General features: G+C 37.4%; 1 protein-coding gene and 1 pseudogene across 1 annotated transcript in view; one reads left to right on the top strand and one right to left on the bottom strand.

Annotated features, from left to right (window-relative positions):
* LOC136874793 (uncharacterized) overlaps positions 1–14,673 on the bottom strand; it is a 311,583-nt gene that overhangs the window by 63,042 nt on the left and 233,868 nt on the right. Inside the window, exon 8 of the mRNA XM_067148465.2 lies at positions 8,664–8,815. Within this exon, the coding sequence (XP_067004566.1) occupies positions 8,664–8,815 (152 nt within the window). The remainder of the gene's footprint in view (positions 1–8,663; positions 8,816–14,673) is intronic.
* Positions 4,094–4,901, top strand: LOC136874231 (tigger transposable element-derived protein 6-like; annotated as a pseudogene).

Below are 14,673 nucleotides of genomic sequence, written 5' to 3'. Positions count from 1 at the left end.
ACTTTTCAATACGACCAGTAAGATAGGTAATTAAAAATTAATTATTTGGCACTTTCCCCTAAACTACCATTTCGAACAGAGTGAATAAAATTATTTATAGCACAGACTGTAGTTCCTTATTCCCCGACTTTAAATAAAATTCTGTTCACCCATTTTCTCGTACCTCGGGGTTGATACGGACTTAGCAAAACAAAAAAAACAAAACATGAATATCTCTGTTATCATAGCCGGTACAGCAAAAATATATATGTAAGACATAAATGATAGAAAAATTTAATAATAATTTATAACCTTAGTTATGTAGCATTTATCAATAGGGCCAATAATAACAAATATTTGAGAATTACATTTTAGGGCCCTAAACTACCATTTCACTCAGCGTGAATACAATTACTTATAGCCTAGATCGTAGCGACTTATTCCACGACGTTATATACCGATTTTCATTAAATTCTCTTCAGCGCGCGCGCGCGCGCACACACACACACACAGAAATTACGGGAAATTAAAATGTGCCTTTCCCCTCGTTAGTGTGGTCACGACCGGTATGGAAATATCATTCATTTTAAATTCTGGGCAATGTACAGACAAAACTCTTATTTTATTTATATTGAGATAAATTAAAATTAGTCAGAATTGTCTCCAAATGGCTCCTAAAATTTCTAGAAAAGTCACTAGTCGTTATCGTTGAAATTCTGAACTAAGAATGAACACAAATGCACTGAAATATGCAAAATTACCACATACAAAACAGATCAACATGTCTCATACGGTACACTATTCACACACGACTTCGACAGGGGGAAAAGCACAGAACCGCAAGAGAAATCACGTGGCCTACAACTCCAACAAAACTACGCACAAAAATTGTTAACAGTGCGCGAACAAGAAATCCAATCTGTCGTCCCGATTAACCGAGTCGCTAGCGCACGCTAGCCTCTCTCACTTGTAGGACAATTGCCGCCCCGAATTCCCAGCTGTAAAACACACACCATGCTGTAGTGAGTAGGAAACATGATACACGAAGATGACGGATGATACACTTGCCAAATAAATACACTTGAAAATCAGGCTGCGTAAATTACACAAGCACATATTAATTTATCCATGGGGAAGAGTACTGACCTCCGATTGCTCAAAAATAGGAAGAAGTGTAAAAATAAATCGGAATGGTTGGCAGGTATGTATACCATACAAATTTTGTTACATTTGGCAGAATATTATGGGAGAAAGTTTAAAAGTTTAAGAAGCCTTTCTCGTGGATAGTCGAGAATTCTTCTGAGGACGCAGAGCACAATTTTCTGCGAAACATTAAGAATTTCACCTTATTTTCTTGACACGGCACAAGCCCAAAAGCCTATACAATATCATATCTATTTTGAATAGATTGTAGATAACCATTCTTTCTCAGTATTTAATCAAGAATTTACATTCTTCTTGTACCTTGCGATGTCGAGGTTTGGCAGAAAGACCACCAGGCTTTCTTGTCTTGTGTTATATGTTGAGCTTCCCTGCACAGGATACCTCTGGTTTCTAGGCTGGACTTGATATTATCTTTCAAATTAATACGGGGTCGTCCTCTCCCTCTAGCTCATTCACACCGGGCTTCCTACACTCTGCATGGCAGTCGTGTTTCCAACATCCTCATCACCTGTTCAAACCAATGTTAATTGAGCTCCTTCTATGGTGACTTTCAATGGTGTTACTCCCAATGTCTTCCTAATAGTACTGTTCCCAATATGGTCTCTCCTTGTCTTGTGTTCTATTCACCTTAGACATCTCATTTCAACTGCTTGCAGCCTGTGTGTTTTGTGCCAAGTGCTCATGATTTACAGTTGTACATGAGTAGTGGTAAGTATACTGACTTGTATACTTAAAGTTTGGTCCTCTTACTCACTTCTTTCTTATTGACAAAGCTACGAGGTAAATATAGGCGTCCAGAAGAGGCAATTCAATCGTTAAGTTCATCATCCATCTTCACTCATGATGGCTCCCAGGTACTTGAACACTCTTACCTGTTCCAATTCTGTGTCATCGTCCTTCATTTTTATATATTTTTTTCTTTCTTGTGACAGCCATCACTTTTGTCTTGCCTGGGCTTATAACCATGCCCCTCTTTTTCATTTCTTGATTCCAAATATCTAGATTGTATTGAAGATCCCTGGGAGATTTTACTAAAATCGCAATATCATCAGCGAGTGCCAGCTATGTTATGTATACAGGTTTCAATTTGTAGTTTCCCACTTTAAATTTTTTAACCTGTTCTTTACAGCTTCTCATGATATCAGCTAGGAGGATTATGAACAAGTAAGGTGACAATACGTCTCCCTGTGCACTCCGGCTGTTGTGATTAACCCTCCAGATGTACAGTTGACTGTCCGTAACTGGTTTCTGCATTTTCGGTAGAAACTTTTAATTGCTTGCAGCAGGGAAGGATCCACTTTTAATTTCCTCAAAATTTCCACAATACCTTCCATGGTACCTTATCGAATGCATTGACCAAATCTAGGGAGCAGACATAAGTCTCACGCTTGTGCTCCAAGTTCTTTTCACATACTTGTCTGATAGTGAAGATCAAATCCAGGGTGATTCTTCCTCCTCTGAACCCACATTGCTCTTCCTAGAAGTGTTCCTCCACTTGACTTCTCAGTCTGGTTTCAAGGATTCTCAAATAGATTTCTCTTGGGATACTAAGCAGTGATATGCCTCTATGATTTTCAAACAGCCTATTGTCTCCCTTTTTGAATATTGGAATGATTGTGGCTAGTTCCCAATCTTGAGGAATTTCTTTATTTTCTCAACAAATGGCCTCTTCAATGAATAGATAGAAATGAACGACTCTGAAAATCTACTATACTACATTTAAAAGTAGCTATTTCAAATAATACAGTACAGTTAATCCCCTATATATCGCCACGCTCACTTATCGCCCATGATGAGCAAAGAAAGGATATTCCTGATGAACTACGTCAACATAATGCCACCTCTTCCTGCCCCCATCCACCATTGGCAGCACAGGTACAGAAGTGTTGTACAATGTTAAATGTGTACTCGATATATCGCCAACTGTTTATTTAAAATTCTTGGCACAGAGGTGCCAACCTTTGAAATGGCTTTTCCGTAATTCCCCTCCCCTACCCTTCGAAAAGTTTTGGAGTCAAATCCAAAGCACACTCATCCCTTCTGGATAATGACACCCTCTTTGCCCTTCCCAACAACAATTTATTCTAAGATATAACCTATTACAACATAAATTTGCACATAACGAGTTCTGTCATAAAACATTCTTAGTAACTTGTTTCCCCACGCAGCAGGTGCTGTTGTGTGGGATTCTTCTCGTAGCATTCTTCCGCCCTGTGAGGACATTTTCACCTTATGAACAATAAGTGATTCCAGTGTAGATGTGATTATTGTAGGCCTGAAGTCATTCTGTTTTTTTTCTATTACCACTGAAAACTCTGTCTGTGGGAGACTTAATGTCAGGTACACTTAATACTGCAATAATACAAGATTACATTTTTAGTGAATAGGAGAGGAGAGTTACTTCATTCACAATGAATTTCACATCGCTCGCGGGTAGCAAAAGGAAGTGACGATCGAAAAAGTATCGTTGCCAACTCACAAAATTTGAAACGAAGGGAGTCGAGTACCAATGCTCGAAAAGATTTAATTCTCCTTGTTTCCTCATTTTTATCCGTAGAAATTATACTTTCATTATAATGTCGCTTTTCCGTAATAATTTACCCTTGGACTGTAATGCCGTAATCGTCAGGGGAAATCCGTAACAGTTGGCACCTCTGTTGGCAGGAACCCAGATACTTCATCTTCAAATGGAAATATGGCTCTTGCCTAATCCTTTAGGAATGTGAATCGGCTGGATGTTACTGACATTCATTAGTAGCTCATTATCTCAAATGGCGTTGTGCAAGAATGACCGTGGCATGCGATGAGTATTTTCTTATGGCTTATCACTGTGGACTGTTTCTGAGATTAGCTTTGGAACCCTGGACAAAGCAATTTGAAGGCAAAGAGCTTGGCAGTAGCTCACCTTGACATGTTATGAACTTTAATCCTGTCTGTGTTATCTGCTTTGTGTGCTTATAAAGAACAGTATCCTCCTGCTAGTCAGCAGAACACTGCACCCCATTTTTCATTGTTGTGAGATAAAACCATAAGCAAACGGAATATTGGAGACATTTAAGTGAAAAACATAAATGGACGGATGAAACATCTCTGCCAGCCACAAAACTGAAAAGTGCTAAGTGAGACAAGCTAGAAGAAGCTTTGGTTATTTGGATAACCCAAGTTAACATGTAAAATGGAACTGCAACTGATGAGGTACTTGAGGAACAAGCAAAGCTTATTAGTGAGAAATTAGGTGTTACAGACATGGCATACAGCAATGGTTGACTATTTTGTTTCAAGAAACGCCACGGGCTGACACAGCATGATGAGACAGCAACAAATGACCTGGCGGTTGTACAAGAGGGTCACAAAAACCTTTCAGCAATCATTTAAAATGATGCAAGTAGTGATAGGTACAATATGGATGAAACTGCTTTATTTAATCGTATGCAACCTGATAAAACAATATCAAAAGCTACTGTAAGGGGCTGCAAGAAATCCAAGGACAGAATAACTGTTGTATTTTGCACCAATGCCAATGGAAATAATAAAAAGAAAGGTGGCAGTGAACAGTAAGTCTGCTAAACCTCAGTGTTTCAAAAATGTTAACCCATCGGTTTAAGTCAATTATAGGAACAATAGAAAGGCATGGATGACTGCCGTTAAATTCGACAGATGGATCAGATTTTAACTGTGACATGAGAATAAAGAACCACAACATGTTACTCATTCTTGACAATGTGCCATGTCATAAAATTCCAGCTAATACTGTATAAGCAACATTATGGTGGAATAATAAAAAGTTTTAAAGCACATTACAGGTGGAATCAAGTACAAACATTTGGCAGTAGGCTGTCACTATTGTAACAGCCATAGGGTTTTGAGGATTTTGTACACTTACTTACGAGAAATAAAAGACAAATACGTATTCAATCTATGCAAGATTTTAAGAAGATGCGGCCAGCAAATTTCATTTGCACTCATTGTCAGTTTACCCAATTGTCGGATCATTGCAAACAATTCATCTTTGCTAGCTTGCCAATAAGCTATAGAATTCGGGAATGATTTTAGAATGCGAAGTTCTTGTCCAGACACTCGCTGATAAATTGTGGATCTTCTATTTCTTTCCGAGTTATGTTCTCTGTGCCATGAACACATCTGAACGAATTTCTTATATCGTCAACCACACGCAATCGCAAAATATTCATCACCATATGGAGAATATGCTGAGGTGTTACACCACATTGATCTCTTCATCGTATTTCACTTGTTGCCATCCTGTAAGGAGTCATATGTACATCGCTATTGAATTGTTGCAGAACACCATAGTATATTGACAGAAACAATAACTCTTCAGCAAATGTATTGTACAACAAGTTAACTGGTTTGCACAGTGTTGTCCCGGATCTATATCTAAACAGAACTCTTCATTCCACATTAATGTTTGTCTGTGAGCTGCTAAGATTTCTCATTTGGGGAAAAGCGCTCATTGATTTCTTCAAGTTTAAACTCTTCTTCATTTCTGTCAACAGCAGGCATTAAACTATCAAACACACTATAATCAATCTTGATACTGAAATATCTATATAGTGGTTGCTTCTCCAAGTATTCTAACCACGCTTTCACCACACACTTATTCGTGGTGCCACTCAAGTATATCGACTTGTGAAACAAACTCTTCTTGATATTTACATTATATGATTATCATTAAAATTTCGAGGCAATGATGTTACCACAGTATTCACATCCACTGGCACATTTATTACTTGGCCTAAGGCTGCATATCCCTCTGATCAATATGTTCGACTCTGTATAAATGGCAACTTTGCTGAAATCAAACACCTGCTTATTGGATCTACCGGCAGCAAATATGCAGTATTCAGATAAATGACGGTGGAGGTATCTTCTTGTTTGATATGTTTGTTTTATTGTACACTTCTCTGGTCGCAAGATAGATAGTCCTCATCTTTTTCACCCTCTCTTTTTTCCCCATTGGTGATCCGTATCCCTACCCTTCTGGCAATCTTGCTCATGCTGTCAAGTTGTTTCTTTGCATCTTCGTCCATCTCGCTTGCTATGGCCATCTGACTTCAGTGGAGAGAAGAAAATGTTCTTCAATAGGTCCACTTGTAAGTTATATATACATAATAAAATTATTTAAGAAGCAGGACATGTTTTGCCTCTATTTTGAGCATCTTCAGTTGCTTAGAGAAGATTAAACCACTAAAATTCACTTCTTTGGTTATGTTTATAAACGTTCTTGAAAAACATTTTTTTCCTTCAAAATGTCTAGAAAACGCTATAAAAATGTATGAAGACAACATCACCTGAAAGGTTTTTAGATAACATGTATGACAACATTAAATGCGAATAAATAATAAAAATGGAATAAAACACAACTTTAGAAGTTTCTTTGAGTCTTATCGACGAACATATGATTAGAACACCACATAAACACTGTGAGAACTTATCTTCTCGTTTCTGTTATTATAGGGGGCTACACTTGTAAAATTTATCCATTAAAATTCACTTCTTTGGTTATGTTTATAAACGTTCTTGAAAAACATTTTTTTCCTTCAAAATGTCTAGAAAACGCTATAAAAATGTATGAAGACAACATCACCTGAAAGGTTTTGTAGATAACATGTATGACAATATTAAATGCGAATAAATAATAATAAATAAATAATAATAAAAATGGAATAAAACACAACTTTAGAAGTTTTGAGTCTTATCGAAGAACATATGATTAGAACGCCACATAAACACTGTGAGAACTTATCTTCTCGTTTCTGTTATTATAGGGGGCTACACTTGTAAAATTTATCCAAGGAACAATTTCAGAAATGCTATAGACTATCAGAAACAGTCATCAGTGAGGTCATTGATGAAGTTTGCGAGATGTTAGAATACACAACAGAAAAAAGCAAGCTCTTCTCTCTCTCTCCCTCCCTCCTGTATTCTGCAGGTATTGATTGTGTTAAGATTTTATGCCACAGGGTTGTTTCATACAACAGTCGGAGACAACAATGGGGTATCAGAAGTTACGGCAAGCAGATTGGTATCTAAAGTGTCTGCAGCTATAGCGTTAATATTTTTGTAGAAAACACTTTTTTCAACACTTGCTTGCTAGTTTGCACTGTCACATGGGCAATGCCATTAAATTCGCCTGTAATTTCTTCCTGTGAGTTGTCTTTTTATCTTAATTTCTCACCATCACTCCTCTTACATTCTATGATGCTTTGATACTTAGTGACAAACTCAGTAATGATTTTTATAATTTTTATTTTCTAAAGCACAAAAATGTGTGCCTGTGTTTCACTTCTGAGTCTCTTACAAATGCTTCACTGCTATCAGATCTTTTACAAAAGAGTAATTCAGGCTATCACGGACCTATGCAAGAAAACAAGACACCGCACAAAAAAGAACTGTCCAAAAAGTGTGTTCATAACCTCTAATTTTCAGTCACAACCTCCTTGATTGGTACGGTAGCTGCTTCCAACGAGGGTTAATGCGGTGTTAGTTAACACTCTGCCAAAACAGCTTGGTGAAATGTGTGACTCACAAGAACAAGTTAAAATATTAACCTGAAGGTAACAAATCCAGGGTTAAAGTATATTTAACCCTCCTTGATGAAACTGGGCCTAGAAGTAGCTCCCTCCATGGATCAGTGATAGGGTGCCGGTCTCTAGACCCGAAGACTAAAGGTTCAAACATGGCAGAGATACTCAGATTTTTGCAGGGAGGAAAAAGGTACTTCTGGCACTCCACGTCATATGATGACAACATGTAATAGATCTCTACCGACATATTTTGCATGTACCAGACAAATTTAATTGAAACTCAGGAATAGACAGCCCAACAAAAGTCCATTTCTCTGCCTTCTGGTAGAACCAAACAGAACAATGAACACTGACATGAAGGCTGCCTACATAATATCAAATCAAAATGCCTGCACATGGTAGCTGAGGCCATATAATCATCATCATCATCATCATCATCATCATCATCATCATCATCATCATCATCATCATCATCATCATCAATAATAGAAGTACAGTATGTTCAAATTATTTGGTTTGTATCAAGTTTCAGGTAGCAGTTAGGCTATACTCAATCCCTGACAACCCAATGATACAAGATTGCTTTAATCTGGATGTCTACAGTCAAAAGATAGAGTAAACAAAACAACTAATTCATAAAAAAAATTCTGATACTCAGCATGCTTGAAAATCACAGCATTTATTGTGATGCTAAAACACGTGCTTTTATACTCATTATTACCTTTATCATTTTCAAGTATCACACAGTTACTTAGAATAGGGTGACACTTCAGAAACTATGAACTGCTTTCAAAAAGGATGACATAGTATTTTTAAACATATCTCACTTCCAGAAAAATAACTTAGTTTCTCATAATTTTCAAAGACCAATACTACCCTAGGTTTGAAAAGAAAGACTATCTTAAATTTTATCATATTTGAATAATCTGAATGGTTATATCACAATTTTTATTATATTCTGTAACTCATACTTACTTTAAAGGAATGTTTGATAAGACTACAACAAGAGGTTTCTTCAGCCAATGTGCATCAGCAACTATTCTGCCTTCCCTCATTTTTCCTTTCACAAAAGGAGTGATTTTCAGAGCATTCTCTTCTAACTTGGAACCTGAAAGCTCCAATGCTTTCTGGAAGAAAAAAAAAAAAACAAAAAAAACGCCAGTTACACACTACCCCGAAACAAGTAGAATGAAATGTTTGTAAGAGTGTGAAGTGTGAGATGAACAAATAAGGAACATGAATGCAAATGATACAAACTTTACGAACTAAAAAAAAAAGTGGGGGGAGGGGGCAGGATCTCCAAGGAGGGCATCATATTACATGACACACAACATGATACTGTATGTAATTCACAGTAGATGCCTACTACTATTCCGCTACAAATACTGATGCATATACGATCCAGATTAGTGATGTGGTATTCTTTAGATCAAAGCTGTGTGAAATGGGTAAAAAACTTTATAAAGGCTTGCAATGGTGGTGGTTAACTTTTGAGGAAATGGAACAAAGACTTACTATGACAGTGGTGAGGAAGTGGTGCTATGACTTAAGGGCTTACTACAACAATGGTGGGGAAGTGGAGCTAAAACTTACAACAGTAGTGGTTCACATGTGAGCAAGATCTCTAAGGGAAGCATCAAAGACTTAGAACAGTGCAGAGGAAGAGGAGCTAAGATTATAACAGTGGTGGATCACTTGTAAGCAAGCAGAACAAGACTTGCTGCAACAGATGGTGAGGATGTGGAGCTACAACTTACGGCAATGGTGGTTCAATTGTGAGCAAGTGGAACAAAGACTCATCATCATCATCATCATCACTACTTTACAGTTCTAATTTCCCGGGTACAGTTCGCGAGCCTCTTCCACTCTGTTTTACTGAGACACGTTCTGTTGTCAACGGCTTCCTCCAATGTCCTACCCCGAACTGCAATGCCCATCTTTATGTCCATCCAGTGGGTTCTTGGTTTTCCCACCATCAGTTTTCCTTCCACATGTCTCTCCAAGTTAACATAAGCTGTCCTTGTTGGCTCCAACCTCATTACATGCTCAAACCACCTCAATCTGGACATGCTGACCCGATCTAACAATGATGTCTCAATCCCAACTTCCTTTCTAACCATGCCATCAATAAGTTCAGTTTTGTTTTTTGAATTACAGATCGCAGGAACTTCATCTCAGATGCCTGCAACCTTGTTGAGTCCTTTTTAGTGAGGGTGCAGGTTTCAATAACATAGGTTAAGATTGGCATGAAGTACTGAATGTCTCCAAAAACCATAAAAGTAGTTAGTGGGATGTAAAGCAAACATTATTATTATTATTATTATTATTATTATTATTATTATTATTATTATTATTATTATTATTATTATTATTATTATTATTATTATTAAGCACTGATAGACCATCACCAGCTTTGATTTTGTTGGTACTTTGGGGTCCCAGAGGAATGTTTGTACTTGCTGGTAAAAGTGAGAGCTCTTCTGCACTCTATTTGCCACCTCCTTTGCAGCTAGTGTATCTTGAGATATTACACTACCCAAGTACGTACAGTTTTCCATGCTTTCCTGTGGATAGTTTCCCAGCATTACTTATAACAGGAAGATCTTCAGGATACGGAAATCAGCCAGACGTGCAAGGAAATAAATAGTGAAAACTTCTTAAGAATAAGCAGAGTTTACTGGGAGCAGAACAATGCTGCCAATGAAATCACACTTGAAGTAGAGGACGCTATATAAACCACAGTGTCAGCAGGAATAGAAGAAATTTGACCTGGAATGAAATATTTAGAAACCAGGAATAAAATAGCTTCATAGAATAATAGGATTGGCATAAAATTTAAGTATGATACCTTTCAACTGCTTAAAAGCAGTTGCACTAATTGAACAGGAACTTCAGAGTATCTCTTAGAGAAGTTTATAACAAAAACTGTTTAAAGACCTTTCAGAAAAGAGAATGCCATCAATGTTGGTGTAAAAGTTGGATGAAAATCAGTTGCCTCTGTGGATCAGTGGTAGAGTGTCGGCCTCTGTGGATCAGTGGTAGAGTGTCGGCCTCCGGATCCCAAGATAGTGGGTTCAAACCCGGCAGAGGTAGTTGGATTTTTGAAGGGCGGAAAAACATCCATTCGACACTCCATGTACGATGTTGGCATGTAAAAGATCTCTGGTGACACATTTGGTGTTTACCCGACAAAATTCATTAAATCTCAGCCATAGATGCCCAAGAGAGTTTCGGTTTACTTGGTCTGTCATCTAGTGGGCCTAGAGTAAAATGGAACGTCGAAACTAACGAGCAGACAGCCAGATGGCATCAAATTGAAATGTCTGCACACGGTAGCCGAGGCCATATGATTATTATTATTATTATTATTATTATTGGATGAAAATCAGATATTTTCAGACGATAGAGGGCCTGTCAAGACCATATTTTCAGCATTTTTCAAGAAATTGAAAAATGCTAGACAGGAATAGATAATATTCCTATGTTCCACAAATTCATAGATCTAGGAAGTACCAAAGGAATTTTTCTGGCCTTACTGAGAGATAATGGAATCAAGGGCAGACCATTTAAAATCAGGTCGTAGAGAAAACTGGTGGAAGAATGAGTTCTTGATTCAAAGTAGTTACAGCAGTTAAACAAGGTTGTAACTATTAAAATGGTTAAGTAAGGTACAAAATTGCAGGGAGGCATTCAGTTGGGTTTGGCCTATGCTGACAACCTGGTCGCAATGATAGACTGTGTTGAAAACTTGCAATCCAGGACTTGGAGCCTGAAAAGAATGCAGCCAGTAGGATATGAAAATGAGCATTTCTAAAGCTGTCAAGGATGTCACAGTTGAGAGGATATCTAAGAGGACCAAATGCCAGGTAGAGAATACAAAACTAGGACAGGTACTTATGGGTGATTCCATATCAGATCATAAGTGCTGTCCACAATGAATTCAACAATTTAAATACTGTACAACAAAATGCTATTTATCTATAGATGGTATGAATCCACATCATATTTTACTCATCATCATCGCTGAAGCCCTCCAGCATGCTGGATAGGTGGTTGTAAATGAGCATTCTGCAATGCTGTCTGTCCAAAAATGTTTTGTTGTTCATGACAAATTCCCAACTCCGTCCTATGCTCTCCTCGTCTTCATTCAGTTGGTCTATCCATCTTTTTCTTCGTCTTCTAACAGGTCTTCTGCATGTTAGTTTTTTTTCTCCATATAAACACATGGCATTCTTGTTGTTCTTTTAACATGCCCAAAAAGTTTTAAGTCTGGAAGACTTTAGTCTTTCCTCCAAAAGGTTCAATTAAGCCTAGGATTGTTTGGATCTCTTTGTTCTTTATACGATCAAGCCATGTCTTTTGGAGGGCAGTTCTGAAGGGAATATTATATAGGATGCGGTAGAAGTAACTCCTGAATGTTGAATGTACATAACAAAGCAACGCTAGAATTGGGACGATACGACAGTATCAATATTTTTCATTTGGGATCTGAATATTATACGAGACATATAATTTAATCACGTGTCTGCAAGGCACGGTTCATCTTATATGATGAATGCATGGAGCGCTTGAAATTTCTGTGTTGGCAATATGTGTGTGTATCAGACTGTAAATCGTACTCTGACGCCATTGTCCGCAAACGGTGGAACTAGTATTGTGTACGAACTCTTATCTCCAGAGAGCACTACGTTCGCTAGACTCTACCGCTTTGCACAGACTACTAATGAAAGTGACTGTCTGCTGTTAGAACTGCTCGCGAGTGGACACCTTTGGTAGTCATGTCTGACTTCCCATCTTCTAATATGATGGAACAACCGACCAGCATCAATTAAAATAGGACATTAAACTCCATCAGGGGATTGGTTATTCATTTTTTTTTTAAAGTTAATATGTTAAACCAAATGTAAAATTTTAATATTGTTTAATTCTTCCCTGTGAGTGTTACTAGTACATAGGTCAATAATGGTAAGTTATCTCGCTACGATGTAAGTACTCATTTAATGAAATTTCTTCCGTTCATGTAATTTTATTTTTATGTGTCATTTAATTTATTTTGGTGTGCTTCTTGTGATGAGAATTCTATTTTGGTATTCGCTTTGGTACGCCGTTTAAGCTCCATGTGGGTGCCATGTAAACGAGATGCTATTGTCTGACCGGTAACTTTATAATTTTTCTTTCCCTTTCTAAATTTTATTTTTCACCTCTGATCTATATGTTTTTCTGCTTGTTTGGCATGTGTTTCATGGTATTATTTCCTTGATGCATGTGTTGTTGCTATTTAAAAATTATTGCGGGTCGTCGCTGTGTTTTATTGCCCGTAGCGGTGCTTATTTTCATTTTGTCATTCTGATCTGATTTACTGACACATCATTCCGTGTGTTTCTACTCCATTATGCCCATGTATTGACCTATGCGCTACGTAATCACTAATCATCACAGCTTTTTATTATTATCATCAGTATATTAATTTTCATAAATATTAAATTCACTTTCGGTATTGTATATAATTATATGTTTTGATTATCACTACGAATTATTAATTAATTTATACGTCACGTAAAATTGGTTTATCCCTATGTTATATTTAAATATGTAAGATTCTAAAGTGGTAGTTCTTGTAACAATTATAGTTTTTCATTGGGGTTCTTTGGGCAGCCCTTAGTGTAAGGTATCTAACATTCGTAGTTCTTATCTTTTCTTCACATTGTTGTGTTATCTTATCCAGACTTGTCAGTTACGTAACTGGCTCATTGTATTATCTTGGGATTTTTCTTCTTGTTCTTGCGTGGCGTTGTTAATGTGATAATGAATTGTTTTCATCCTGAGGCGAAATAGTGGTTGATTCTCCTGTTGTGTGGACGCCTTTGGTTACTGAAACTGCCTTGTTCTCTAACTTATTGACTGTGGGTTTTAAATTTGTTGATTTTCTTAGCCATTGGATTGTGTTTGTGATTTAAGTTTATTTGTGTCAAAATTTTCTGATTTTGTGCGAGCCTTGTGTTAAATATTTTCATCAGGATATGTTTATGTTTTAATTTCAAGTGATGAGTTGTGGAACTATGTTTCCGTGGGTATTGTGGGTGAATGATCCTTTCACTGGGGTCTGTCAAAAGCCACTCAAAGTTATTCAACCTACGTTTCATTCTTCATTTATAAAATTTTAATTTAACATAATGTATTTTAATAACTTATTAAGATTAAGTCAGGTATGGTGCACCATTTTTATTTGTTAATGAAATTGAATTATATTAAAACAATATATTTATTTAAATTTTCATTCATCTATTTATTAATTTTATTTATTCAATTACTGTTCTGTTTGCTCATATTTAAAGTTTTCTTTATTTTAAAAACCTTTTATTTTCAATCTTTATTTAATGTAAAATTGATTTACACTTTTTATATAGTTTTTCTTATCCCTTGTGTGTGCTTCTTCAATTGTAGGGGGCTAACCTTGGTTACCCTCTTCAATTGAAGATCCTCTGCGTGGTGAGGGGGACTAGTAGCTCCTTTCTTGAGATGCCGAATGGAGCCCTGTTGGGTAACCATTCGGTATACAAGGAGGAGGAAGCTAAAGCACCACCCAACCCTAAGGTGTAACGCGACCTGTGCCGATGAGGTGCATGGCACATGGGAGATGTGTCTTGAACGGAGCCTTCGAGATACCTGGCGCCCTCTTGAAGTAAGTAGCCTTACCCGGGTATCCGGGGCTCTGCCTCGGCGGACATCATATTTCCCTAGCTACTCGTGGGACCTACATGAGTACTGTAGCAACCCAAAAACCAGAGAGCTCCTCTGGGGCCTCTGAGAGAAACACTAACTCGACGATAACCGATGGGGACTCTTATAAGATACCCTCGGACAGCATGACCTCGACTATAAGAGAGCTCACTTTAGAGGTGGGCAAGCTTCTAGTTCCGAAGAAGAAGAAACAGTGCTCTGGTGTTGAGAAGAGAAGGTACAAGAAGGCTTTAAAGGCCCAGGA

Source organism: Anabrus simplex, chromosome 5 (genome assembly GCF_040414725.1).
Source record: "Anabrus simplex isolate iqAnaSimp1 chromosome 5, ASM4041472v1, whole genome shotgun sequence".
Lineage (NCBI taxonomy): Eukaryota > Metazoa > Arthropoda > Insecta > Orthoptera > Tettigoniidae > Anabrus > Anabrus simplex.
This window is presented reverse-complemented; position numbering and strand designations above follow the sequence as displayed.